The 26287-nt window shown below is 37.7% G+C and overlaps 1 protein-coding gene across 14 annotated transcripts in view; it reads right to left on the bottom strand.

The window, feature by feature from the left end:
* Nucleotides 1–1361: 1361 nt before the first annotated feature.
* The window catches only part of GAPcenA (GTPase activating protein and centrosome-associated), a 45166-nt gene continuing 20240 nt past the window's right edge, over nt 1362–26287 (bottom strand). For 7 of the 14 annotated variants that reach the window (XM_028313552.1, XM_028313555.1, XM_028313558.1 and 4 more), the window contains 21 exons: nt 23386–23567; nt 22845–23042; nt 22312–22437; nt 22140–22235; nt 21016–21176; nt 20007–20109; nt 16551–16713; nt 15478–15568; nt 13756–13828; nt 13523–13594; nt 12634–12822; nt 9447–9572; nt 9047–9157; nt 8435–8565; nt 7646–7767; nt 7032–7135; nt 6627–6737; nt 6256–6322; nt 5981–6114; nt 4515–4608; nt 1362–3422 (listed from right to left, as the gene is read on the bottom strand). In XM_028313552.1, the coding sequence (XP_028169353.1) occupies nt 3115–3422; nt 4515–4608; nt 5981–6114; nt 6256–6322; nt 6627–6737; nt 7032–7135; nt 7646–7767; nt 8435–8565; nt 9047–9157; nt 9447–9572; nt 12634–12822; nt 13523–13594; nt 13756–13828; nt 15478–15568; nt 16551–16713; nt 20007–20109; nt 21016–21176; nt 22140–22235; nt 22312–22437; nt 22845–23042; nt 23386–23567 (2762 nt within the window). In that variant the 3' untranslated portion in view covers nt 1362–3114. Of the gene's footprint in view, nt 3423–3812; nt 3849–4514; nt 4609–5980; nt 6115–6255; nt 6323–6626; nt 6738–7031; nt 7136–7645; nt 7768–8434; nt 8566–9046; nt 9158–9446; nt 9573–12633; nt 12823–13522; nt 13595–13683; nt 13829–15477; nt 15569–16550; nt 16714–20006; nt 20110–21015; nt 21177–22139; nt 22236–22311; nt 22438–22844; nt 23043–23385; nt 23568–26287 lie in introns of all 14 variants that reach the window. The other 7 variants (XM_028313560.1, XM_028313561.1, XM_028313563.1 and 4 more) reach the window with 5 other exon arrangements.

Below are 26287 nucleotides of genomic sequence, written 5' to 3'. Positions count from 1 at the left end.
AACCTGTTTTCAAGGGCTTTAATTTCAATTAAATGTATTTTATTTTTGTGAAATTCAACCACTGAAGAGAAAAAAGGGTTTATGTTATTAACAGAAATTATAAATCTTATAATAATTAGGTAATACTTTATGCATGTATTAAGATGAGTACATTCGAAACAGCATTATAGGTAACTACTACAGTTAAATTTACAAGGAATCTACCTGCTTTTGATATATACAATTTTAGTTTTTTTTCAGCATTGGAATGTATGTATGTATACAAATATGATTTAATTGAAAATAGTGGACCGCATACATTCGTCGTGACTGTAACTGATGATTTAAATATTTCTATCACGAGTCAACATCAGTAAAAGCATATTTTTCACATAGCAATACTTTACGTGGAGGTTAGATACAACGCCTAGCTCTTGTGAGCTAAAAAGCTAGCAATACTATGTTACACAAATCTAGTTAGGTGCATTTGTAGGTTGATTCCGTGTAGCATCTATCGCTACGTACCTACACATCAAAATAAGCTCTTGTGCCGCTTGTTTTGTGGAGGTAGACATACACTTACAAGCGAAGTGAGTGTGTGTGGACCTAGACAAGACAAGAGTTTAGATACATTCGATTGCAATAGACATTTAATTAAATATGACCGATTTCGAGATATTTTACAATAACTATTATCTGTTTTAGATGATACAAAGAGTATGATTGTACTTTGTATCATGAAAAAGGCGGGGCATCGCTTTCAAAATAAAAAACTGACAATTTGGAACAATTATTTTATCACCCAGCAATAAAACATTGTGAAAAAACTAATTTATAATTTTCTCGGTTCGAGAGTCATTTATTTTCAGCCATGTCCCTTCGCATTTTTTCGAAAACAGTTCGACAATAGCTACATAATTATAGTAAACATCTCAAAACCTGACCCAATGGTCCATTAGATAGCAGACGTTATTTCCCTACGTTAGGCCTGTTCGAAATACATATATACAAAAATGTTTCTTGTTCGCTACATGTGAGAGGAAGTAAATAGATATAATGATTGAAGATTACACGTCATGTGACATAAAATGTGACTTAAAGTAATGTAGTATGTATACCCTAAAACTATTACTACATTTAAATATCATTCGAATTGTAATTAAACACAAATAATTTGAATTTAACATAACACAACACAAAAATGCACATATATTTTTTCATAGTACATTGAATAGTTTATATTTTTTCATATTAGTTATTAATATTAATATGATATTATAAGTTTAATATTTTAAGAATTATAAGGTCAATATTCTTGTTATTTTTAATGAGGAATTTTTTATTCGTATATTTTAGTTACTTTTCATTTCAATTATAAATACTGCATTTAAAATTTAAATTAGTAGCAACACCGAAGAACAGTTTTTATGTCTGGTAATACAACTGTCCTATTTGTATCAACGCTTGGTTTTTTTATTTTACATTGGAGTTGCTTGTTGAGAATGATACGTTTGTTTATTAAAAATGTAATGCGTTGCGATTTTAATCATAAACCTCCTTAAGTGAAAATATACAGAATCATATAAACTCTTTAGATTAGGTCCCAGATTTTCACAATCATATTTTTAACGCCTTCACCTTCGAAAACAATTTTAACGTGGTTACAGGATTTCGCAGCCTTAAAATAAGAGAAATCTACTCGATTACTCATAATTGCGTTTGTTTCCGATCCATTAATTTTGAAAATTATATAAAATAATCAATAAAGGCCGTTACTAAATAGATACGAAGGTTGTCCATAAAATAAGGTAATGCTGTAATAATACGACTTCTCATGACGGTCAACCCACGTACTTCTAGTTACTAAACGGATAAGAGAAAACTATATAAAATAATATTCATAAATGTGTAAATAAAATTGAAAAATACTGTGAAATAAATATATCTAAATAAATCAAGCATCACATCTCAGTCTGTTTCAACACAAAGGCACTCACTCTGTGGTACAGTCGACGACACATAAGACATATTTTTGTTGAAAAATCGCACTTATTACAGTGCTACAGTTTACTTCGATGTGTCATCGCCTCTACATCCAAACAATTCGCCACATTTCATCACACATCATAGTGAACAAACACACTTTATCATTCGTTTAGTAATGATATTTTTCTAGTTATACTACTACAAAATTGATAAATTATAGAATAATTTAATCAAATATTTTTTTGCAAAATGATTATGGTGATGAAATGCGTGATCAACATCCAGTGCACTTACATTACATGTTTGGTGACTTTTCTCACTACTTAATGAAGGGAATTAAATCATTACAATCAAAAACACAGTGATAATAATTATGTAGGAATTATGTTGAAGACGTTTTATAATGATGAATATCATGGAAGTAGAGCAGTCGTAATATTAAAATTCCTCATACAGAATTTTAACAAAATGAAAAAAGACAATTTAATCATTACATCCCTAACTCTTTTATATAGATTTCTATAATAGAACAGTGTGGTCAATGTTCCAATAAATATAGAGCTTGTATATTTCTTTCACAGTAAATATTAGTCATGGGAACATCAGAATATACCTACCAATTGTAATTCAAATTGAAATCAGTTACATGATTGGGACAAGTATAGAAATATTTTTCTGAACTGTCTCTCACTGAGCAGGCTCATTATAGATCCCATGAACTAAAGTGAGATCAAGAGCCATAGCTCGATGAATATAAAACAATCTATTAGATATTTTTTATATTTCCAATAATATGTGATAATATTTGAACTTTTATCCAATAACATCATTTTGCAAATATTTTTCTGTTCATTATAAAATATGATGACTAGTGTTGTTTTCACTTTTGGACATAAATATCATAAGATGTCAGCGGAAAATACTGTTCGACTATAAATGCAGATTACTTTTTATCATACCGACAAATTACAGACAAAGTAAAAATTCTCACAATACACACCAAAATAATATCAATAAAATTTAAAAATAATTTGCGAACACGAAAATAATTCTTAAGGTTTAGTCTGTCTCGTTCGCATTCTACGTTACAGAAAGAGTGGGCATACGACTTGAAAATGGATATAGACTAACCGAATGAGTATCGTGGGGTCAACCCATCGAGAGGTTTTTGACGACGGTGGCGTCATGGCTCCGCCGGTTCAGTTCCTTCGCCTCTTTGGTGACGTTTGAGTCTACGAGCATTGAATGCCGTTTGGCGTTGAGGTCTTTCTTCCTGCGGACGACGTCTGGGCTGTATGGCTCGGACACACGTCTGTCTAGACTGGGCTGGCTGGTACTTTGACTGCTGTGAGAATTGGAGAAGGATCCTTGTCTGTGCAACGAGCTCGTTTCTTGATTCATATTTGGCAGGTACGTTTGGAATGATGGCCGATTTTGTGCCGCTTCCATGATAGAACCTTGAAAGAAAGTTTTATGTAAACATAGGAACTATTTTCTAACACATTTTCACATTCTGTCTCAGAAACCTTACACCGAGTGAAGAAAATGACATAATTTGTATTAAAAGTCCCTAAACCATTCAGTCTATGATTAATAAAAAAGAAATTAGTTTTCTTGCAGAACTATCAAACTACAAAGTACTAGAAATGTTACATTAATGTTACAATGATACGAAAGGAAAGGGTTAATCTACCAGGCATTAATAAACGAACAATGCGAAGTTAAAAATAGCGTTAATCTAAATAACAAACAATAACGATGCGTTAACGGTTGACAAGCGGACTGTTAGTTAACATCGACATTAGCATTGCCACAGCAACATTAAAACAGCAAGTTAATTCAATCACCTCGACTGCTCTGGTATAGGACATCGCGTTAATGACCTACAATGGGGTAAAGAAACATTTATGAACCGATTATACATTTGATTGTCAATTGTACAAAAAATTGCAGGCTTTTGGATGTTAAAAGGCTCAAAATAAAGTGGGAATCATTTTCCCATTGCTCTTTTAAAGGCTAGATTGATTTGGGAACTTAAAATAATTTTAAAAGACAAAATTAGTCTCAATGATAATACAGAAAAAAATACAAAGAACTGATTTCGATTTCATGACCATGCTGTAGTGGTGATTATGTTAGACAGGATGAAAATTAAAACATGAATGTTACAGGCATTAGAAAAAGTTATTGCAGATTTTTTGAAATATTTAACAACCCTGAAGGTATAAAACCAAATTGAGGCAAATTGAAACTATAGTCTGGTCTGCGAGCACGTAAAATTTTGTCCAATAACCCCAAGCTACCCATCCTTATCGCTCGCGCGTAATTATATTGCTGTCGCGACTGTGCGACGGGCGCCCGCAATGAGTGTGCGGGGTGTGAAACATCGAATGCTGAGGCGAGCATTTGGTTTTTAATTATGTAAGCTTTATTTTATCTTGGGGGATTTATAAGTTTAGTCAGGGGAGCTATATCTATAGTTAAGGAGTGAAACGTTTTTTTTTGTTCAACAATTATTGTGAGTTTTGTGTTGTTCCAAGTGTTCTTACCTAGAGTGCGCACGAGCCATGGCGCTACGGACTGCTTTTGATTCATCAAAGCTTGCAGCTCGTTGAGGGCTGCGTTCAGTTGGTGGCTCAATTCCTGTGAAAAACAATAATGTAGATGAAAACCATGTATCCAAAGTTTCATAACTATGCGATTGTGTAGCTAGAGGGCAAGCGATGTGACAAAAGTTTTATCAGCGAGTCGTTGAAAGACGAAAATCAGAAAAATCTGGTCGCAAAACGGTGTGATAATAAAAAATAGATCGTAAAAAGTTTGAGTCTAAGAAAAGAACCTTAAAATAGTCAGTGTATCGAGAAGCGCGGTACAATGATTAAGTTTTGTGATTATTCTGCCATTTTAATGACAAATCGATCAACATGGAAAGCATTGGGGGAGGCCTATGTTCAGCAGTGGACGTCCTATGGCTGAAATGATGAATGACAAATCGATATCAATCTTTTGTCGAGTAATGTATCGATTAGAACTATAGGCTGGTCTGCGAGCACGTAGAATTTTGTCCAATCACCCCAAGCTACCCATCCTTATCGCTCGCGCGTAATTGTGTTGCTGTCGCGCTCGGACATTCAATGCGGGCGCCCGTCGCACAGTCGCGACAGCAATATAATGAAGAATGTTCACTAATTTTGTTTTTTAGCTTTCTGTATTCTTTGTTAAAAATAAAAAATACTCGTGAAAGAATTATTTCGATACGTCAATTAGTTTCCAAGATATTGAATTTTAAAAGTGCGGGCGGTGGCCGGCCCTCCATTTTATGCGCGTGACGTCATATTTCAGTGACTGGCTCATATTTGTATGGGTGGAATCTTGCAAGCTGAATTAAGACCCACTTCCAGGCAACCGATTAAGCTGAAATTTTGCAAACACATGTGATTTGGATGACCATGCAATATTATGATGACATGGAGCTGATCTGATGATGGAGCTGGAAGGTGGCCATAGGAACTCTATAATAAAACGACTTAAATCCATCGATTTTGGGCTCGTTCGTTTTGTATTGATGAGTACTTTAATTCTATATAATAATCAGGGTCTAATGATGAAGCTGGAAGGTAATTCGCAATAAAACGATACAATCGCATCAAGTTTGGATTTGGTTCAATTTTAATTTCTGTGATGGGTCTGGGTGTTAATATGTATAATAAGTTTGTATTTACATAAAAAAATGTATTTAAGTATGTTTATATCCGTTTTCTAGTGAGCGGACACTGTGAATGTACGTCACGCGCGGTCACGTGACCGTTGGCGGGACTCAATATTTAAGCGAACTTTGAATGCCTATAAAATCATAACTACTGGGTATTTTTGAATGAAATAAAAACTAATGTATTTGTAAATGTAAAAGCCTAACTGTAACTTAGGTTTCAAGTGATTTTGCATACCTAGTAACATTCTCAATTACAAAATTCTACGTGCTCACAGACCGGGCTTTAACAATAATGTTACCCACTTGGTTGCTACATTGCGCTTGCACATGCGCCAGTTTGACCTGCGCCAACTCCAGCTCGAGATCCCTCACGCGCTGCCTGAGTCTAGCCTCTGCGTCGCTTGAACCTTCCTTATCTTCAGCTTTCTCTTCAGATTCTGTGCAAAAATCAACTCTATTAGTATGACGGTCCGATATAAAATTAGCTGTCTGATGAAAATACTTTTTGAGCTGTGTAAGGGAAATTGGATTTTGAATATTATGAATAAGAATTAAAATTGTGTGAAAAGAGCACTCACCGTCTTTATTATCCTTATCCTTCTGTGCAAATTTGACGCTACAATTTACACAATCCTTTACGTAGTCCTGTAACAGTTTACACGGCAAAATATAGTCATAAAATAATGCTTATTAGAGTGAAGATTATTTCAGTGAAAAGTGACTCAAAAGCAAAGCATTGGTCTTATTACTTTATACACCAACTAGATATTATACTTGTGCAAAGTACTAAGGCTTTTGAATAAGCACTGCTTAAGCCACTAATCGTAGCATAAGTATCACTATCTTTTCGAAACAATAGTAGAATGGTACATTTTACAAAACATAGTGTAAAGCTTGCATTATAATTTTGAACCATATGCCGATTGCAATAAGTATGCCAGTAGCTCACCTGGACCTGATGCAGCTGTTTGTCTAAACGGGCGCATATCTCGCGGTAGTCGTGAGCAACGGCCGCGTAGTGTGCTGTATCTTTTTTGGCTTCCACCAACGAGCCACGAGCCTGGGGAACAAATGATTGAATTTATTAGTATATGATAGGATAGTTTACTGATGTAGCCACATAAAAATAATCTACATGTGATTGGTGTGTTATTTTTCCCGTTAACCCCTCGAGGTTAGCTAAATAAATATGCTTGTGCGAACAATACGAGTGGGTTCACCACAATAGTCGAGCGGCGGCGGGGTTCGAACCCGCGTTCCTCAGATCTCGATTCGGACAGATCGAAACCTTTCACCGGCTATTGCCGCTTTTAGTATTCTACCACAGACAATATAGACTAAAGATTATTTTTACCTCATTCAACTGGGTTTCCAACCCCTCTTTGTCCTGCTGTAGCTGTGTGTTTATCATTTTGAGCCTCTCTAATTCCACATTTATCTTTTCTTTCTCGGTAGTCTCTGTAATAAATAATTTAACACTTAAATAGATTCCTTAATTGAAATATGTTTAAGAATTTCTAAAATAACTTTTAAAAAAAATAAAACCGACTTCAAATGCGTGAACACAAAAAAAAACTAAAAATTAAAAATATTGCGTATAAAAAAGTTCATCCCCAATTTTCCACCCTTGGGGGTGAAATATTTTCTTCAAATTCGCATGAAACCACCCTTTTGATAATACCTATTCAACAAAAAAATAATCGTTCAAATTGATTTATAATCGGCGGAGATATTGCGTATAAAAAAGTTCATCCCCAATTTTCCACCCTTGGGGGTTGTTTTTTCTATTATTAAATTTAAATGGGACCACCCTTGAGGTATTACCTATACGCCGAAAAAAGATTAGTTCAAATCGGTTCATAATTGGCGGAGTTATCGCGTAACAAACATAGAAAAAAAAACATACGGGTCGAATTGAGAACCTCCTCCTTTTTTGAAGTCGGTTGATAAGAAAAGTATAAACCGTACCCTTGACAAATTTTTCGTATTCTTGCTGATATTTAGCAAGTCGTTTCACTTTAATGCTACACGCAAGTTTTATGATCTGTCGCGATGATTCTTCTGCGCGACACTTCTTTGGTAGTGTCACTCTGTGGAAAAGAAAATTATTGAGTAAATTTCGAGGATTATTTATTTATTTAAAACTTATATGCACATAGAACGGAACATAAGGCGGACTTAATGCCTTTTTGCCTTAATGCGGATTATCATATTTTGCGTCCACCAGTTGACGCCAGTAGCGATTGACAGGACTAAGGCGCCAACTCACTAAGCAAATATGACGCTAAATACATATAAGGTCACCTCCGAAAGACAGACGAAATTTTAATAGGGCATCTAATTATATTAGAAAAATTGGACCCTAGCATTAAAACCAAAAAAAATAGGCTAGTTTCTGTTTTTACTTTTCCTAACAAACTAAATGTAATATTTTTATTTTTAAACTCTCTCTGTCATTTTCACATTATTAATTTACATAAGCTGCTGGACGTGACGTCCTTGTACACGGATGCACTGTCTGGCACGATCGATGCCATGCCTCCGGACCGCACTGAGCACTTCGGGTACACTCGACATAACATCAAAAAATCTCGAAAACTAGCATTCTAAAAATATGGTTGTACTATCTAAAACGAATTAATTTAAGACGTTTTATTTGTCCCTTAAATATCGTCTGTCTGTTGGAGGTGACCTTATATTTTGTAACAAAAATGCAAAAGCGACGGCAACATAAATGTAAAGAGTAAAGTAACTTACCTAAAATATTTGAGAACACCCTCAAAGTCGTGTGTCAACAAGTCCTTGCGCGAGCGTGACAGAAGAGCCAACGCCACTTGGAACAGCGTGTCTATTCCTTGCAGCAAGAACACATCCAGGATGTGATATACCTGAAAAATAGAAATAAATTAATTAGATTGTCTTGACGAACTTTAGCGTTTGCTATGCTGTTGAACTAAACGGACTTATGACCGACTGCCATTATTGGCAGTAGTTTATTTATAATCACTATTAATAAACATTATCCAACGAAATACGTCTATAGCTAGACCACAAAGAAAACATTACAAGGCGGTGTGGTTCCGACACTCGAAAAACATAACCCTCCTTCTGGCGCAATCGGGTAAAAAGTGAAAGGGCACTTATTGACTTACTCACTCATTCATCACGAAATCTCAGAAACTACATGTGCTATGAGTATCAAATTTTACATGGGGGTTCCTTTTAGAACATAGGTGCTCACTAAGACGGGATTTTACGAAACTCCACCCCTAAGGGGGTGAAACGGGAACCACGTTTACGAAGTCACAGGCGGCCGCTAGTATCATTTAATATGCACAAAATGTCCCTAACCCTAGAGCTCTTACTTACCAAAGGCAAAGGGAATCTCGCTGTGAACACCGTGAGGAACCATTGCGACGCAAACATGTGTGGTTCCACGCCCAACTCTTGGAAGTGAGCGCGTAGATCGGGCAGTTGTTCCTGGATATAATAAAATAGAACAGTTAATGGATGTGCCAAAAAAAATTACAAATTGACAGGGATATTCCAGCAAACTTTAGTAGTTCTTTTCTTTAGTAGCTTTAGACCACATTGGGTTATTGTGGTGATAACAATCAAAACTATTTATCAGAGCAGGTCATTTCCTCTTCGAGTACAAGGAATGTGCCAGTAGATGACGTTACTATCTGATGTTAATTAAAAAATATATTACTTAAAAGGTAGAAATGTAGCCTTTTGGTATGTATTTGAAATTTAAAGAAGTATTTACCTCCATAAGTCTATCAAGCTGGTGTAGCCTCATATAAAGGGCTTCGAAGCCGTCCTTGTACAGTTCACGGAGTCCGTAACCGTACATGAGACGTACTAGTAAGCAGAAAGCTTGCTCTTCAGGCATCTGTAACAAGAATTAATAATGTTGAATAGATTCATAAAACATTCTCTTTTTGCGAACTTGAAAATACTTTCATGTAACCATTTGCTATTGGGATCGAATCCGAGTAGGACTACTTGCGTTTGTGTGACTAAATGCGAAAGGGAAGAACTGTAGGTATACATACAGGGTGTCCCAAAAACAATGGATAACCCTGTAACCATCGATAGGCCTCGCCATGGTTTCCTTAACGTCCAATTTTGACTCCAGTAAAAATATCACCGTTTTCAAGATTTTTAAGTTTTTGTGCATTTTTAGAAAATTGCCACCTGCGATTACTTTTTCTCATGCCATTTCTACAAATGAGGATACTTTTCAATCTAGTTTTTTTCGTTATCACAAGGGATAGTTGGGCTATCAAAAGAAAAGATTAAAGTTCGACAAACTAGTTTAAAAGTATGAAAATTTTAAGAAATTGCAGAGAAGAAGGAAAAATTAATTCATTGTCTTGCACTTTTGATCAGCCGTCGTGTAAAAAAAATGTAGGAAGACCATCGTGCCCATTACCTTAAAAACTTCCTTGGTTAATTGAGATTCTAAAAAGGTATCACAAGCCTATGTATTCTGTATTATTTTTATCTTATGGCTACTTGAATAGTAACTAGTATGAGAAATGCAAAAATGAGTTTTTCTCATAATAGTTAAACTAGGACTGCATAGTGGCATTAAATACAAATGGATAATTTTTAGCGTAGGAATTTGAATAAAGCAACATTTTATCATCATCATCATCATCATCATTTCAGCCATAGGACGTCCACTGCTGAAGCGCGCGACCGATAAGGATAGCTTGGGGTCATTGGACTAAATTCTATCTGCTCGGCGACCGGTCTTTATTTGAAGTAGTGTTAAGTTTTATTATTCTTCTTTTTCTTCTTTTGTATAAGTTATTTTACATGCATACTTAGTTAAAAATTATGTAAAAGACCTTAACACTAGTTGATAAGTAAACTGAGACCAGCGCCGTTTGATTCATAATAATAATGTACGTTATTTTATACTATCTTCTTTATACAGGGTGTCCCGTAATGTAACGTCAAGCCGGAACTGGGTGTTGAGGCAAGTTGTGCTGGTTATCAGAAAAATATAAAAAAAATTCTATGTGGCATATTTTAAAAATAATAGGCATTTAAAAAAAATCTAAAAATTCTACTCCAGGTGACGGTCCTTTTGCTCGTGTTGCCACAAATCTTCACTTTTTCCAAATTTTTTTTTTTGTTATGTAACCCTGAATAATGCTTCTCTAAATTGTTATCAAAATTACAAAACCAGCTGCTCCAGCTTGGATGAAAAAAATACATTATTCCCAAAAAAAATTTCAAAATAAAAATTTTGCCTAGTTTAAACTGACTGTACTGAAAAAAAAATGTACTACGCGAGTGTGGCAAGTGACGTCATATTTTGGCGCATTTAGTAAGGATTTTAAAATGGTATAACACTTGGTAAATTTTTGCTGTAATTGTCGACAATTTTTGTTTTTTTTTGGAAATAGTCCCGTTTTTAACTTTATCTACCTTGGTTAAAAATTATTATTCTAATGTGCCCAAAATTCAAGTTTCTGTGACTGACTACCGTACAGTCAGTCACAGATACTTTTGTCACCATGACAGTAATTAGTAGTTGACATACTGTGACAAAAGTCACCCGTGCGCGCGCGCCTTTACTACCTGCTCTGCCTGCACTTGTACTTGGTAACAGGGATAATAAGGATATGAAGTTTCGGTTATGGATACGGTTACGGATATTAGAATAATATTACACCGGTTTCGGTTACGGTCACGGATATGAAATCATTTCAGATTATCCGAAAGTCTCGGATAATTTCGGTTACGGAATTATTAGAATTTCAAAAATGTGGGTATAATTCAAATAGCAAGATGCTGCGTGAGCGTGACCCACATAGCTACTTTATGTACCAACTAAGACGACACCTATGTATGATAAAGGTAAAACAGGCTGGCATATTAGATGGTGCCAGCGAATGCCAGACAAGTTGGTAACAAATATTAAGATTTAAGGTACAATTCCAAGACGGGTCGCAGACCGCAAACTGCAACCGCAAACTGCAAAACTATGAAATCGGCAGCGCGGCATTGCAGCTGCGGCGTGTATACTGCAGATTTCATAGAGTTTTGCAGTTTGGCCTTTATCCGAAACTATCCGTAACTTTTGAATCAGTTTCGGTTACGGTTATGGACATTTTTTTATTTCGGATATCCGATAGTTTCGGTTACGGTAACGGATATCCATAACATCCCTTGGTAAGATGGCCCTCTCCGTCCCGCTCATACCTTTTAAAATATCTTCTCCACCTCACTTAAGCCAGAAACTTGCATTTTGGGCACATTAGAATAATATTTTTAACCAAGGTAGATAAAGTTAAAAACGGGATTATTTCCAATAAACAAAAATTGTCGACAATTACAGCAAGATTTTACAAAGTGTTATACCATTTTGGAATCCTTACTAAATGCGCCAAATTATGACGTCACTTGCCACACTCGCGTAGTACAATTTTTTTTCAGTACAGTCAGTTTAAACTAGGTAAATTTTTTATTTTGATATTTTTTTTGGGAATAATGTATTTTTTTCATCCAAGTTGGAGCAGCTGGTTTTGTAATTTTGATAACAATTTAGAGAAGCATTATTCAGGGTTACATAACAAAAAAAAAATTTGGAAAAAGTGAAGATTTGTGGCAACACGAGCAAAATGACCGTCACCTGGAGTAGAATTTTTAGATTTTTTTTAAATGCCTATTATTTTTAAAATATGCCACATAGAATTTTTTTTATATTTTTCTGATAACCAGCACAACTCGCCTCAACACCCAGTTCCGGCTTGACGTTACATTACGGGACACCCTGTATAAATTCTGATTGTGAATCTGTTTGTGGTCCTATTACATATATACTCAGGTACTCTGGCGTCATTGGACGTACTTCTATCTGCTCGGCGACCGGACTTTAAGTAATAGTGTTAAGTTTTATTATTCTTCTTTTTCTTCTTTCCTACTCAGGTACTCACATGTAGCAGCAGCGTAGCAGCCAAGAAGCTGAGGCCCTGGCAATAGCCGACCTCGTGGTCGTGCACGGCGTAGGCGCGCGCCATGCGAAGCAGCGAGTCCTGGCCCAGCCCGCCGGCCTCGCGGAAGAAGTCGTGCGCAGGGAACGTGCGAGCGATGTCCCGCTGGATCACCGCTTCGAATGGGCAGTCCTGGGAACGAATACACGGTTTAAGGCTGGGAGAGCATATAGGGTGATTGCTATAGTACTTAGCCTATACATAGTTATTGGCATATTGGATTGTTAATAAGTAAGAGACAAAAATTTTACTACATTGGACTGCTTAAAGCTCAGAAAAAATATTTGTCTCTTTTCCTCTTCCATTAGGCTTGTTTCTGTTCATTTTATTTAGGCAAGTTGGCCAATAACTATGTATTGGCTAATTACTGTAGCGATCATCCTAGTTTTGTTATTGACGCGACAAAAAGTTCCCAGAATGAAGCCTTGTTGGGCCTCCGCTGACACTAGCGCCTCGCACGCGTTCGAGCATTTCCAAGCATAGGAACGGGCACACACGGCGGTCGCCCGCCTGCCGACCATATACTGTTGTTATCGATGTAATACGACGTTCCCGTAGTGAAACCTACCTCTAGTTGATGCCAATGGCGCGTGAGAAGACTTTTAAGTGGCAAAGATAGCGTGGTGTGCCTTGAAGCGGTAGGAACACTTCCTAAGCCACTAACGTGTAGCGCTTCTTTACAATGGCGCCAACTATTTAACATCATTAAATTCATTTCAATCCAGGGTCATTACTTCATTTGTTTTATTACACATATATTCGGACACACTCACAAGACTAAATGGTTCCGCAGATGTTTCGTTGCACCCCACTCGATTATAGACCTACTGACCTTGCTAATAAGCGTCCTGTACGTCTCCATGAGCTTGTCGTTCTGGTCGACGCCGGCCAGCCGCAGCCACACTTCTCCGCGCAGCGCTTCGGGCACGCCCACGCGGACAAAAAGTTTCTGAGTTGTATCGATGCACGCCACTCGATTATAGACCTACTGACCTTGCTAATAAGTGTCCTGTACGTCTCCATAAGCTTGTCGTTCTGGTCGACGCCGGCCAGCCGCAGCCACACTTCTCCGCGCAGCGCTTCGGGCACGCCCACGCGGACTAAGTGGTTTAGGGCGCGCGGCCGCGGACCCGTCCAGCTGGGCAAAGGAAAAAAGTATGTATAAATACACTTTTTGATTAATAATTTGATTTTGTGGGGACCTATGAGTGGTTATCAAGTGTTATTAATTATAAAATAATCAATTATGTAAACCCTGGTCTTCCTAATATAAATCAATAAATAAAATTAGGTATGAGATACAATGACAAATGAAAAAAACCACGCCCACTTCTCTGACATCGGAAGTTATTTATTTTTATTTTTATTTTATTTATTTATTATTCATTATTGAGCAATTACATATTTGATCCAAATAGCGTCCTAAATCCTTTTTAGGTTTGTCTAGACACTATTGTTCTCTATACAAATAAAAACAAACGTTTTAGTATAAGTATTGGGCAGTAATTTGAATCTGGTTCAAGGCCTATGTCTAGCATCTGGAAATTTTGTGACAATGTCACAGCATAAGGTGCTAAGGACTAGGCTCTTAACTTTGACTTTATCGATCAAAGAAAGGTACTGTGGCACTAATTTAGAGCTTCTGTAACGGCCACGTTTTAGGAAATAATTTCTTTCTCTGATGAGTCTGAATTCTGATGCGGTATAATTAAATGTCACGAAAATTCTTCCACTTTTTTTTCTATTCGTTATCCAGCCACTCTAATACTAGCTACTTCGTTTGGAGCTACTCCGTTACTTTTACATGAGATAAGGTTCTTACCACAGATCACAGAAACTAAAGAGAGATGTGAAAAGGGGGCGTAGCCAGTGTCGCAGCAATATGCCCAAAAACAGAACACATTGCTGCAGATGTCATAATGTAAACAGTTTACATTGCTTGCGTAGTACTAAAGATTATTCGAACTTTCAGTACTGATATCGCAGTGGATAATGAGCACATATTTTGATTACTTTGTGTGTGTGAATTTCTAATGCGACACTGAGTTTCGATCTCAGCGCATTAGTTGGCATCTCTCTACAGGGTGGAAACGATAAGTGATCTCACTCGATAATTTCTAAACCATACAAGATATCGAAAAACTGGTTACTGACCCTGAAAGTGCTTTACGAACTCTTTCAAACGGTACCAATAACAGGTTACAGAATAAACTGGAAGTATCTGAAATTTCAATGTTTCCAGCTTCCATACTAAATGTATGCCAACCACACAATATTAAGTGTAATTTTTTAAAATTAAATAATGAACCTAAAAAAAACTCGTAAATTGCATTTTTATTTAAAATTATTCAAGGAAAAAAATAGTTTTAGGCTTAACTTGCTATAAAGTGTTGTATCAAGTATCAAGAGATGAGTGCCATGACTGTGGTAGTACTAAATGTATGGGGGATGGAAACATTGGATTTTTGGATAAATCCAGTTTATTCTGTAACTTAATATTGATACCGTTGGATAGAGCTCGTGAAGCACTTTTAGGATCAGTAACCAGTTTTACGATACCTTCTGTAGTTTTTAATATTATGAGGCTGTACCAAATGTATGGAAGCCGGAAACATTGAATTTTCGGATAGATCCAGTTTATTCTGTAACCTGTTATTGGTGCCGTTTGAAAGAGCTCGTAAAGCACTTTCAGGATCAGGAACCAGTTTTTAGATATCTTGTATGGTTTAGAAATAATCGAGTGAGATCACTTATCGTTTCCACCCTGTATATCTCTAAGGTTCTTACCTTCTTAGAACTTGAGCCCAATTGACCAGAACGTCCTCGCCGCAGTCCTTCGATACCTCGCCCGTGCCGCTGAGGAGAGGTTCGTCACCATCTGTAAGTGAAGGGGAACTGATCATCTAAATATTTACTTTATCAGCACGATTACATAACACTATACATAAGAACAAATACTCGAGCAATGTTTGAAGATATAAAGCCTGGTCCGTGAGCACGTAGAATCCCGTCGAATGACCCCAAGCTACCCATCCCTATCGCTCGCGCGTAATTATATTGCTGTCGCGACTGTGCGACGGGCGCCCGCAGTGAGTGTGCGAGCGCGACAGCAACATAATTACGCGCGATCGGTAGGGATGGGTAGCTTGGGGTCATTGGACGGGATTCTACGTGCTCACGGACCAGGCTTTAGGTGTCGTTTTAGTATGATATAGATAATTTACATTTAAGTATCATGAAAAAGTAAAAGTACTAAAATTGTGGTAAGGAAAATATGCTTATATTGCGAGTGGGTATACCACAAAATAGTGCAGCGGCGGTGGGGTACGAACCCGCGTAATTCGGATCCCGAGTTGGCTATTCCGACACAGACACCATTGGGCTTTTGTCGCTTGTTTTGTCGAACACATTTCAGCTACTGGACGAGAACATAGTCTCTTAAAGATTTCCATATTAGCCAGATGGCAAGCGCCTTTCTGCCACGTTTCTTTTCTATAGTGGGCGTGGCCTACAGTAAGCCACGCCTACTGTAGAACAGAAAGGTACATTGTTACCGTTTACCTGAGCCGGGTTCCTGTCATCCTTAACTTCGAACTCGTCCTATGTTCTTCTGTTTAATTTCGTTGCGGATCCAATGACAGTTTAACTTTCCCCCGGGACAAACTTGACCTTCACTGGTTGGGTTATATTGGCGGTCAAGCTGTAGACCCTGGCTACACAGGAGTTGCAGCAGTGGGAATGAGAGGTGGAAATAGTCCCGTTTCCTGAGCCGGGCTTGGCTTTCGCGGCCCTCGCGCTGTTACTTAAGTCGAGCTTACTTGAGTCGGACTCAGAGGGTGAGAGCGGTGGGCGTGGCTTACCTGAGTCGGGCTCGGAAGGGGAGGGGGGCGCGGGCGCGGCCGACAGCGGCGACGGCAGCAGGCTAGACAGAGACAGCGGCAAGTTCAGGCGAGATCGGTCTAACTCCCCCGAGGTATCCACGTTTATCACTTCGTAATTCAGTTCGCCGGAGGCGGTTACAACCTGAAACAAAAGTATCAATGTAGCGTTTAAGATGTAATTTACTAACAAAGTTATAGTCGCATCTCAAACTAAATTGTAAATAACTTAAAAAATCGTCATAAAGTTATAGTCCGCTAGCTTTACAGTGAGTTTACATCAAAAGTAATCGCTAGGGAGTGCTTAAAAAAATATATGACGAATTTAGTTCTTGAAAGTAACCTCTAGACTATTACTTATTCTGTGCCTCTAGGGGCGCTGTACAATCTGTCATATACAGTGTTTTCAAAATGTATCATTTTTTATTATTTGTTGCCATTTTCTGAGTATTTTATGTATTTTTTTTTAGTATCGCCTGTTATTTAACATTATTACTGTTTTTATTTTATCAGAATATACCTCTTAGTTTAAAAGTTAATACGTTTTCTTTACAATAAGTAATTGGAAGAAAAAAAATTAAAAAAAAAACTTAAAAATTTTTGACCTCTTTTTTGTCGATAAAAATAGGTTTAGTTTCACCTATTTTCATATGTGCACTTTATCGTGACTCACATTGTATTTTCTTACGCAGTAACGAGTACGTTTAAGCACACAAGTCAATATACTGCCCAACTAGCACAAACTAGTTGCTTAAGAGCTTTGGAGCCAATCCGATTATTTCCAAAGGCGCCAAGCTCAAGCGCTAGAGCGTGCACTACAGATCTTATGCAGCCGCTTGGGAGCCAAAGGGGCACAACTTTTTGCAACCCACAGTTTTATTAGAACTTCATAATAGGGGCATAAAAGCGCTACAGGAGCTGCAACTAATAATTAACACCACACTAAAGCTCTTGTGGCATTTATTGAATGAATGACAGGTTAAATTGAACGAATTAAAGATCACTGATCATTCACCTTGCCTGTCATCTATTAAACATTGTGTTGTTATTGAGTCAGACATTACTGAATATTAATAAAAAATAAGTGAAATGAACATGGACCTATAAAAAAAGGCGGACGGAACTCGCGCTACAACAAAACTGTGACGCAAAATTTTGGCGTTTGTCTATTGTGTGAGTGAATTTAGGGATGCCATGTTAGCCAAAACATTTTACCCGTTTATTTTAAGAAAAACATAGATCGGCAGATGTTACTTGGAAATGTAGACAGAATTTGAAAAGGATGAAAGGTGAATGCGTTGAGGTAGGCGCGAAATTTTCAATGTTCTAATTTTCTTACATTGTTTGCAAGTCAGTGTCAGGGTATGTACATAATGTTGATCAAAAATGATTCACGCAGTTACAAATTACGAATCTTGTGTACATTATAATCATAATCTTATGCAACATCAATATAATTATTATTATCTCGGATAGATTTTAACATACAACCTGACACTGACTTGCAATCAATGTAAGAAAATTTGAATTTCGCAGTTCCACATTTTTGGGAAGGATCAAATCTGCCTATGAAAATATATCCCATTAAAACACAATTATTATGATAAATTATTTTATTTCTATAGTATGCGTAATAACTAAAAAGTCCTAAAATTATTATTAATTTCCCATATTTCGGGTAATTTTCCCACGTAAATAACTGAGAACACTGGTCTTTGACGTATTATTTTTTCGAGTGATTGACGTTTGATTTCAATTAATTTCAATATTTTAATGTCGGGAAATAAGTGATTGGATTAATATTTTACCTGTGAAATATGATTCCTTAATTTTGTTTATTAGAACAGAACGGTTTTTACACAATTTCATCACACAAGACATGTCGTATTCGTGTTGTTTTTTCGCCGCCTAAATGTGTCAACTGTGTGAAGTTTGCACTCGAAGTGGTGCGTCAGGGTGTGAATGTGTGCGTGCCGGCCTGTACGTACAGGCAAGCTGGTGTATCCTAATGTCACAGTATTTTGTTGATGAGAATCCGTCCGACTTTTTTTATAGGTCCATGGAAATGAAGGTAAGTGTTTTTTTAGCTATGTTTTGTTATAATGCAAGTGGTTAAAAACGCAGATAAACTGATCTGCATTTTCTTGCATTTAGTTGATATTATTGGAGTATTTTAATGCGCCTCAATATCTAACCCCAGAATATCGTAAAATATGTTATATCACACACCTACACGATATTTAAATTACATACTTGAATACATTTGTATTTAATAAGTTGCTAGTTCTATATTTGGTTATATTTTACTACAAATTGTGATAAAAACCTATTAATTTCTCAAGTAACCTTAAATAATTGTCTTGTAAACATGGCGTCTATGAGAAGCAGCTTTAACTTGCTGTCAACTGTAATACTTCCTCTCTGCGCGTCAAAACGTTAAGTTTCACTCTTCTGAAGGTCCAAGTAATACCTGTACCATTAATGCAGTTGAAGTCTTTACAATCAATTTTCTTTCGTACTTACTACAGGTATCATACCACACTAATTGTTATTTGTTAGGAGATCCGTAGAACTCGTTGAAAACCCTAAAATACTATGATCGTTTGCAGCCACTTCTATATTTTTCGCTCTTTCAATTGTTTGACACTTACTATGTCTTATCATGTTTTCAGATTACCTTTGAAAATAATTCCATCTACGTGGGAAAAACGTGGAGTGTAACACTGGCCGAACATAAAAGTACAAAATTATGTGAAATAGAAGATTGAAAACCAAAGTGGACTAAAATAAACTGCATTTAAAACAAACAATATTGTAATTATAATTTCCATTTCTTGGTATATCAAGTAGTGAGCGTGGATCTTAAACTTTTCCTCTATAACTGATCCACTATCACTAATTGAAAAAACAAAATCTACGGGACCCTCGCAGTCTGCAATCAAAGTCTTTATGCAGTTCTGAAGCATACAGCGGCGACAATAGAAGCTTTTTAGCAGCTTTAAGCTTTAACATATTTTTAACTCTCTTATGCAGTTCTGAAGCGTACAGCAGCGACAATAGAAGCTTTTTAGCAGCTTTAAGCTTTAACATAATATTTTTAACTCTCTTATGCAATTCTGAAGCGTACAGCAGCGACAATAGAAGCGTTTTAGCAGCTTTAAGCTTTAACATATATTTTTAACTCTCTTTTAAAGCTATAGACTGCAAATGGGTTGTAAAAATGAACTCTTATAAAGCCTATAGTGGCATTTGGTTCAGTTTCTGCTACCTCTAGTGATATTTACAGCTATGAGCTGTAACGGAAGCAATAGTAGAACTTAAAACCACTTTCTGAACCCCTAAAGCGCTACTGTACAGGTAAAAGTTGCAAAATAGGCTGCTATTTCCACTAATTTGCTAGTTGGGTGGTAATTCCAGCATATGAATTTTGTTTCTCACCTCTTTCAAGTTTATGTAGAACTCTTGCACGAGTGGTTTCTTAGAGTAGTACCAGAACCTCTCTGTGGGCGGGAACACCTTTACTGGCGTTTCGATGACCAATCTGAAACGAAATAAAGTGTTCAAGACCTAGTAACAAACTCATTGCCTGGTTAAAAGTTCACATTGAACCCTGTCGTGTTTGAAACCACAGATCACAGAAACTAAAGGGAGATGTGACAAGGGGGCGGGGCCAGTGTCGCAGCAATATGCCCAAAAACAGGAACACATTGCTCGTAACAGCAATGACGATAGCACCGACGTCATATATGTAAACAGTTTACATTGCTTGCGAGTACTAAAGATTATTCGAACGTTAAGTACTGATACCGCAGTGGATAATGAGCACATTCAAACTAATAGAATGCATTCAATCGCACGTCACTGCGTATGTAGTGGTGCTGTACTGTACGCACATTACTTGTAACCTAGTACGCTCTGAATGCGATGTGTGCATGACACATACTATTCGTGACGTATTGTTTTTATTTTGATTACTTTGTGTGTGTGAGTTTGTAACTCAGCGCATTAGTAGGCATATCTCAATATCTCTATGTTTTAGGCCTCAGCCTCGAGTTTAGCGGGCAGCGGGACGGGAGCGGCGGCGGCGCGGGAGCGGGGCGGGCAACGCAGACCCGTTCTCGAAACAAGCGGGCAGCTCGCGCGGCGCTTTAGCGGCGAAGTGTTGTGTTCGTGGTTGTGTTGTCGAGATATTTGTTTTTATTCGCAAACGAAATGTCTGAACAACGGCGACAATTTTATTTCGATTTAAATTTATTCCTAACGCTCGATTTATTGTGGGCAAAAGAAGGAGTGCGCTGCCCGCTCGTTGCCCGCTCCCGCGCCGCTGTTTTCGAGAACCGGTCTATTTGATTTTACGCATAAGATCCTGCCGCTCCCGCGCCGCCGCCGCTCCCGCCCCGCTGCCAGCTAAACTCGAGGCTGAGGCCTTAAACGTATTGAAACTTACCGTAGCGGTTCAGGGATGTAGTTAATGACCAGGTCGAGAGCCAGGGACATGTAGGCAGGGGCTCCGTCTCCGCTGGCCACGTTGAAAGCCGCTAGGGCGGACTCGCCCGCGTTCCATAGGGCGCACACCGAGCAAGTATATCCGCCGGCTGAGCCGCTCACCTACGAAAGGCGAAATATTGAGTACTATGGATATATCAAGAATCATACTTATACAGGGTGTTTGGTAAATGATATCATCATTTAATTTTTTTTAATTTTCATACAAAATAAATTTTATAAAAATAAAATTAAAATTAAAATTAAAATATAAAATCCGATTTGTATGAAAATTCGTTCGTTCGTTCGTTCGTTTCAGCCAAATGACGTCCACTGCTGGACAAAGGCCTCCAGAAAACAAACAACCTAAAGACAAAGGTATGAAAATTAAAATAATTAAATTTAAGATATCAATTTTCTGACTTCACCATACCATTTATATGCCCATGTTAACATGGGCTAGTGTCGGCTCATATACCCATTTACCTAACACCCTGTATAAATACTAAATTAAGAATATCTATATTTATAAAAGCGAAAGGTCACTGACTGATTGACTGACTGACTCACTCACTCATCACGAATCTCAGAAACTACAAGTGCTAGGAGTCTCAAATTTTGCATGGGGGTTCCTTTTAGAACGTAGGTGCTCACTAAGAAAAGTTTTTACGAAAGGGGGTAAAACGGGAACCCAAACCCAAAATAAGCATGTCATACTAACACCAAAGGTCATCTAGCTCCGGTCATATTAGGCTTGTTCGATGTCTTAGGGCCCTTGCCCACGGCGACTTTTTCGTAGCGCTGTTGTAGCGCGTTAGTAGCGCGTTGGCATCTATTATGTAGTGCGTTGCAAATGCGACTAACGCGCGTAAAAAGTCGCCGTGGGGAGGTGCCCTTAGGCCCATCTATATCCGGTGTCACGTGCTAATTCAGTTATAATATGTGGAGGGATGGATAGATTGTTGTCTACTACACGCTATACCTACTTGCTTAGAGATTTTTTTTTATTTTTTTTATTGTATTATGAATCAACGATACTGGTGTCTTACTACCAATTAATCGTTTTAAATATCATAAAAGACTTACCATCTCGAGCAGCCTCATATCTGCATGCTTCACGCTGCGCCCGGGAGCAAGCAATATCCCAAAGCATCGTTCAATGTACAGACCGCCCGTGCAAGACTGCAATAAAAATGTTTATTACTATCACTGCACGAAATTGATTCCTATCACAATCAAAATAAGATCGATATTGTACCTGCGGATCATCAGATTCTGGCTGCACGTTGTTCGTGACCTGGCGCACGTTGATTGTCACTTGTTTGTCTATGCCCCCGCGCAGTTTGAATCCGAGCTTCTCTTTCGGCACGTGACTAAATGTGCCCTGTGAAATAATATTGCATAAAGATTAATTACATTTAATAAGCAGTTAAAGCCCCATCGACCAACTACCTAAATAAATGCAGTATATGCAGCATAAATGCGTCTCATGCTTAAAAAATAAATGAATCAGGATCTTTAGGCGGTATTTTGGCACCGTTAAACCTTAGCATTCCATCTCCAAATCAGGTACGGTTGGCCAAATTATTGGTTTACCACCCTAAGATAATCTCACCATATCGACAATATTGTCGCATGCTTGACAAGTATCATAGACAAACAGAGCAGAAAATGTCAATTACAAGTTATGACGATCAAAATCCAAGCTTCGCCTTAACTTAATGCATGCACGCACGCATTTTGATGCACGGACCACTTAAAAGTGGTAATCCTTTACTTGGCCCACCGTACCTGCTTTTTCATGACATAGTCCCTATATGTAAAAGTGGAGACTTTACGGAGCATGGACCGTTTCTGCTTATAATCTGCCCGGAGCGCTTGCTCCTTGTCATTATTTCGCTTCTCTTTCTGTCGCTCGTAGTCGTAACGCCGTTTCGCTCGCGTGACGTCATTGCGAAGCTCTGTCACAACCTTCTCCCAACTGTATACCTGTTGTTCAGATGAGTGTTATACCTAGCTGAGTGACTAGATTATAGGTTACATAGTTTGATGCATAACAACCATCTGTAATGGCCTGTTCTGAATAAAGTTCTGTCAAATACACACAGCTTTGAAAAAAATATTACAATTAAAAAGCAACATTTTAATCTGAGTTTAATGCTCCAGCAATATCATGTACTTACTTAATTTTAAAAAATACCAAAAATTCCGGCACAGCTGTACGCAGATCTCAGCTGCCCTTCTCTGTAGTGTCTATCGTATCATCAACTTTGCTCGCCGTCTAGCGAAGACGTCATTAGTATGTCACTGATGATAGTGATGGTATACACACCTTAGCGTCAGTCTCCTTGATGTCCACAGTGCACTCTAGTACATGCATCAGCTGCATCGGCGGCGCTGGAGCCCCCAGGGCTTCGGTAAGCGAGCCGGTCATAGACGGAGCCGCGCTCAGCTCGCCGACCAGAGACGAAGCCATCGAACGAGGGATACGCTCGAACGCTTTGGCGAAGCAACCTGTTGACAAAAAGAAAAGATAAACAACTGCAGCTGATGAGGCAGCATTGTGCAAATGCTAATCACATTATTATTCATCAATATTGTGTTATGATAGTAGCAAAATATCTATTCGTATAAAAGGACATGTCACGATAGGTGGGCGTATAATGAGCGATTTAATAATCGCGATTGCAAAAAGTAGTCGTTTTCGTCCTTGGTACACTTCGGACCACTAGGAAGTCAGGGGTACACGCCATTCATAGAATTTAGAACTAAACTCTGGGAAATTATACATAACGAATTAAGGTTAAATCCAAGTAGAACGACTCGTACGAAAATCGATAGTATTATCATCTTTCTAGACTATGAAATTGAGACAGATATTATACTTTTTATACACCACGGAAAACTGACACCGGTATAACGGACAAATTTTAGTAACAAAAACGTACCTTAAGCACTATTAAACGATAATATTGACCGGTCATAAACACACTTCTATTTAATATCACATACAACTATTACTAGGCACACCAAAAACACAAAATAACCATTAAATGTATTTTACACAATATTTAATGCACTGACTTGAAATAACCAAAACAGACTGTCACGAAGCTACTAAATACAACAGTTAAATCACTATGAAGATAAATAAGCCCAACATTTTAAAGTAAAAACACAAACAAACCAATCAGTGCGATAAGGTTACAAGCGGCGGGCTTATTCAGAGAAATAATTACTCGCCGCGCGGTGCCGCGTGCCAGTCGAACTATGGCATTTCAAAGTGGACACAAAATTGAAATAAATCGATACATTCGGAACAGTCAGGTCAATGTCACTAATGTGGGCTAACTTTTGTCAATGAAGGTTTATAGTAATCAAAACTTGAGTCTGATGAATATTATATGTGACAGGACTACAATAATGATGAATATTTTACTTGGAAAACAATAACAGCCTATAGTTGATTTTATCGCAAGATAAGAAAATGGTTCGTCATCATTTATCTAGATCAAGATAATGTTGTGTATAGTTTTTATCTCTATAATACCAACATGCAATTACATATTTGTAAATGTCCCTTAAATTTTCTGAAATTATTTTGAAATGAAAACAATAAAACCATCAGAATAAGGATGCAGTAATTCAATATGGTATGTCGTTATCATCAAAAACAATACAAAACTATGTTAATGATGATTGAACAGAATTAAATAGATACATAGTTAGACAATTAGAAGGATCATAAATAAACACAATAGAATACTAATTTAAGCGAGATGTCATTTCAGATGATAATTTTACGAGTAGACATAATATTTTTATCTCAATAAATAAAATAATCTATAATAACCTCTCACTCAAGATCACGTAACTTCATGCAGTATAATTTAATTGGTCACTGTGATATAATTTTATTGTTATGAACGCACTAATAACACACTTATACCACAAAACAAACCACCTAAACCTCACAATAGACTTCGACTAAACGTTAAATGCTCACGCGCACTGAATTGTTATAAATGAACGCGCAAACATCTGCATTGACAGTTTGATGAATCAATTTAGGCAAATCATGAGCTCTAAATGCGTGTCTTTACCATCATCATAAATGTACAGTCAAGGGCTTTACGAACCCTGCGCGACTTTGTACCTTATGTCAGAATACATAGAGTTGATTGATATGACATCATTTGTGTGCAAGAAGGTGCACTGTTGACGTAGCGCTAAGTTACCAGGTCACGTCCAACAGACTTGGGGACCCAATTTTATTAATGATGGCTTTGTAGTTTGTTCTATGAATGAAAATCATTATAGTTTACATTGTAGTAAATAAATCCATCAACTTAATAATGTTTTAAATTGTTCCATCAACTTTGTAGTTAACTACTTTAGCAAGTATTAATTAAGCTAATTTGAAAAAAAATACGTTTTTATCACAATTTATGAGTGCCCCTTTATCGAGCCGGTCGTTTGATCTTTATCTTCCTTGACTAGTAGCTGTGTAAAAGTGTAAGTAATTAATTACTAATAATAATGAACAATAATTTGGTAGATAGTTTATGGGCCCTATAGACAAAATAGCATTGGTGACAGTTTTAATTTCAAAATGGATTCACGGAACGGATTTTAACTTGTCTAGAGGGATAATCGGCATACTCCTTGGTCTCGCCGTGAGACTACGTAAAGACGAAACAAGAGGCGACGGGCGAGCTGTTTACTTCTAACGATCCTTCAGCTAGCTGTATAATAGTGTCCTTTATGACTTATTTGCTTGACACTTGATTGACGGCCTCAGCGATGTGGCAACGGAACACATGGCAGCGATAGACGGCAGACTCCTTGGTCTCGCCGTGACACCAGGTGAAGGCGAAGCAAGAGGCGACGGGCAAGCTAATCGCTTTTAAAACTCTGTAAAACAGCCTTCAGCTGTATAACAGTGTTGTTTATGACTTACTTGACACTTGATTGACGGCCTCAGCGATGTGGCAGCGGAACACGTGGCAGCGATAGACGGCAGACTCCTTGGTCTCGCCGTGACACCAGGTGAAGGCGAAGCAAGAGGCGACGGGCAAGCTAATCGCTTTTAAAACGCTGTAAAACAGCTTTCAGCTGTATAACAGTGTTGTTTATGACTTACTTGACACTTGATTGACGGCCTCAGCGATGTGGCAGCGGAACACGTGGCAGCGATAGACGGCAGACTCCTTGGTCTCGCCGTGACACCAGGT

The sequence above is a fragment of the Ostrinia furnacalis genome, unplaced genomic scaffold (genome assembly GCF_004193835.3).
Source record: "Ostrinia furnacalis isolate ACB-3 unplaced genomic scaffold, ASM419383v2 OfSCF4279, whole genome shotgun sequence".
In the NCBI taxonomy this organism is placed as follows: domain Eukaryota; kingdom Metazoa; phylum Arthropoda; class Insecta; order Lepidoptera; family Crambidae; genus Ostrinia; species Ostrinia furnacalis.
The sequence above is the reverse complement of the archived record's forward strand: the minus strand, read 5'-3'. Positions and strand labels throughout refer to the sequence as shown.